The sequence below is a fragment of the Pyrus communis genome, chromosome 15 (assembly GCF_963583255.1).
Source record: "Pyrus communis chromosome 15, drPyrComm1.1, whole genome shotgun sequence".
Lineage (NCBI taxonomy): Eukaryota > Viridiplantae > Streptophyta > Magnoliopsida > Rosales > Rosaceae > Pyrus > Pyrus communis.
The window spans coordinates 18,396,066-18,399,236 of NC_084817.1; the positions used below are offsets into that span (position 1 = coordinate 18,396,066).

Sequence of the window (3,171 nt, forward strand, 5' to 3'; positions counted from 1 at the left end):
TCTAAGGCTTGAGAATTGAGCCCCCTCTCTCTTTGTCTCAAGAGCAGAAAGACTAAATAAATAAACCTTTCGTTCCTCTTTCATCTCTCTTTTGCTTCTCTGAAACCCTAGCAGTTCAGCCCTCCAAAACATATAGGGAAAAAAGAATCACAGAAAAAAGTAGTTCCCAAAGAAATCAAAAAACAAAAAGAAAGAAGAAAAGGAGACCCTCTCCTTCTCTCCGATCCATCCATCCATCCATCAGTTTTTATATTCTCTCTTCTTTTAATAGAAACTTTTGGCTCTCCAACTGAAAGACAAGGAAAAGATTTTGCTTCCAATTTCAGATCTCAGGGCTTCATGATAAAGACACGTTCCTCTTTCTCTCTCCCTCTCTCAAAAAGCTGTTCTTAGACAAGGAGATATGAAATATTTGTATCAGTCTTCCATTCACTTCACCATGCCTTTTTTCCCACTACCCTCATAATCTCTCTCTCTCTCTCTCTCCAAATAATTTGTGACCATCTCCATCTTCTTGTTCATAGTAGCCATGGATTCTGGTAATAGTGGAAGTATGCAATCTTCAAGTGGTGGTGAAGCTCAAGACCATGAAATCTCTAGACCCGATTCGATCCCGGTTTACTTGAATTCTCCGACCGGCCACTTATTTGCTTCCTCCGACCCAACAGTACACCCATCTCTCCTTTCTCAATACCAAAACCACCCACCCACTACCACAACACTTTTTGATCATCATCTCTCATCTAGTAATTACACTTATGATCATTTCCACACAACATTGTCTCATCCCCAATCAAACTCATCAAACCCAAATTTCATCCTCAGCCCAAGAACCAATCAACCCAACTCCACCAACCCCATTCCCAACCCACAACCTTCATCAACTACTACCGAAGCACGAGGAGGACAGACCAACACCGTTGCCACCCGAAACACGAAGAAGAGGACAAGAGCTTCTAGAAGGGCACCAACCACCGTTCTCACCACCGACACGTCTAATTTTCGGGCAATGGTGCAGGAGTTCACTGGTATCCCAGCACCCCCATTTTCAGCTTCATCCTCATCACCATACGCTCGAAGACTCGAAATGTTTGGCTCCGGAATAAGGTCACCTCTCTACCCTTTACGTCCTTCGGCTCAAAAGGTCCATCAGCCAGCCCCATTTCTCTCTCCTTCTTCTAATTCTAATTCTTCATTGTTGATGATGATGAGCAATAGTATTAGTACTATGGTTGATGCTACTAATATTGCTACTACTAGTAATAATAGCAATGTTAATTTCAGTTCAACTAATTACCAATTACTATCTGATCATCATCAAAATCAAGGCCTCTTCCAAAGCATGCAAAACCCTATTCTCACATTCCAATCCCTACCACAGCAGCCTCCTCCATTCCATTCTTCAATCAATGTGCCTAATTTTGGGTCAAGACCTACCCCCCGGGGAGTAATTGATAATTTGGCCATGCATTCATCACTTGAGGACCAATTGGGTCCGAACCGTCATGGATCATCACCATATGTTAACACAAACCAGCTCGGTGGTGATGGTGTTGGATCAATAGACGACAGTCATGTAGCAGCTTCAGATGGGAATGGCGGCTGGAGGGATCATGGAGTACTTGGATCAAGGGATGGGGGATTATCATCACATGATCACCATTTGAGGCCTAGTTTGGACAAGTGTTTGGAGATGGGCAATGTTAATTCTACTACTAGAGGTGAAGGTGCGGTGGACTCGTGGATTTCTCCTAATTCAGATCACTAGATAATGTTAAATCTAGCTGCTGGTACTAGTACTACTGCTTGAAAGAGAGCCATTGGTCGCGGTGGTGGTGGTGGTGATAACGAAGAACCTACATAGATAGCTGCTGTTCTTTTTATCATTCACCATTCAATCATTTTGCAGTGAGAAAAAAATCGAGGTAAGTGACGAAAAATGACTTAACCAATTATGATACCGTGACAATACTTAATATGACGCATCAACGGTAGTTCAATTATATACAGTTGTATATAGCTAGCTAGGTACCATACCTTCTTAATTTATTATATGTAGCTGGGATTTATTTGTAGGGTATGTATTTACAGTACCAGTTTTTTCTTTCTTTCTTTTATTGTATTACAACTTACAAAGTATATATTCATTCCTATCGTATTTTCGCCATTGATAATCACTTTTTAAGTCTTAAAAAAATGTGCTTTGGTTACTACTGCAAAGAGAATATATACACATATGGAATAAAAATAAACAGACAGTATAAGAATAATTAGAAAAGTCGATGCTCTGCGGATGGACGGATGGGAGATATTTGCCTGGAGATTTTCCTGCCGTTGAGTTAAAACATATTACGTATTACAAGCTACAAGCTCGATGTTAGATTATTTGTCTATGAATATTAAGTGAATAGGTTTAATGTATGATGTCTAATTGATTGTTTGCTGAGCGAGTTATGGGTTTTTGTACGTTTCTTTCCTTTTAGCTGGCTTTGTTAGTAACCTTTTATTACTAACTAATTCTTACCGTTGGAATCTGCTAACACACACTGTTTCATCATTGTGTTACTATCTCGTGCACTTTTGAAACATAGAAGTTATGATGGAGCTGTTGGTGGCAAAGGTTTGGGGAATCCTTACCTGCCGCAATCATAAATCATGAGAGTCATCACTAGTTTTTGTGCTCATTACCCCAATTTCCTTCCGTATTGTGGTAAAAGAGCTTCCATATATCTTGCTATTATCTTTAGCTTCACTAGGTTTAAGAATCATAAAACCAGGTTCTTAGGATTTTCAATTTGATCACTAATGTTTTTCTTGAGAACAAATGATAATTCCATTAACTTATTCCAAGAAAAAGGGCTAGGGTCTCACTAAACTTTTCCGAAGAAAATCACATGGAGAAAACAATGGGTTCAGGAAAGAACACCACCAATTTCAGAAAATTAAGCACAATTAAACAATGGGTTTAGGAAAGAACATCACCAATTTCAGAAAATTAAGCACAATTCGTTACAGAATTAAAACTAAAAACATGTGTAGTAATTTAATCAAAGAGATCGAACTATGCTTGATTTTAGAGATAAAGAAGGCAGAAAAGTCCATAAAATTGATATGCACATTTTTAGTTTTATTTCCAGAAATTTTTGCATTGATTTGATCTTGTCTGTCTCA

General features: G+C 38.9%; 1 protein-coding gene across 1 annotated transcript; it reads left to right on the forward strand.

Annotated features, from left to right (window-relative positions):
- Positions 1-2,586, forward strand: LOC137718661 (uncharacterized). Its single transcript, XM_068458212.1, has one exon. It carries the CDS (start codon positions 530-532, stop codon positions 1,766-1,768), a length of 1,239 nt encoding a protein of 412 aa, XP_068314313.1. The 5' UTR covers positions 1-529; the 3' UTR covers positions 1,769-2,586.
- Positions 2,587-3,171: the final 585 nt, after the last annotated feature.

Coding starts and splice junctions, on each gene's coding strand:
- LOC137718661 (XM_068458212.1), top strand. CDS start 530: ATGGATTCTGGTAATAGTGGAAGTATGCAATCTTCAAGTGGTGGTGAA.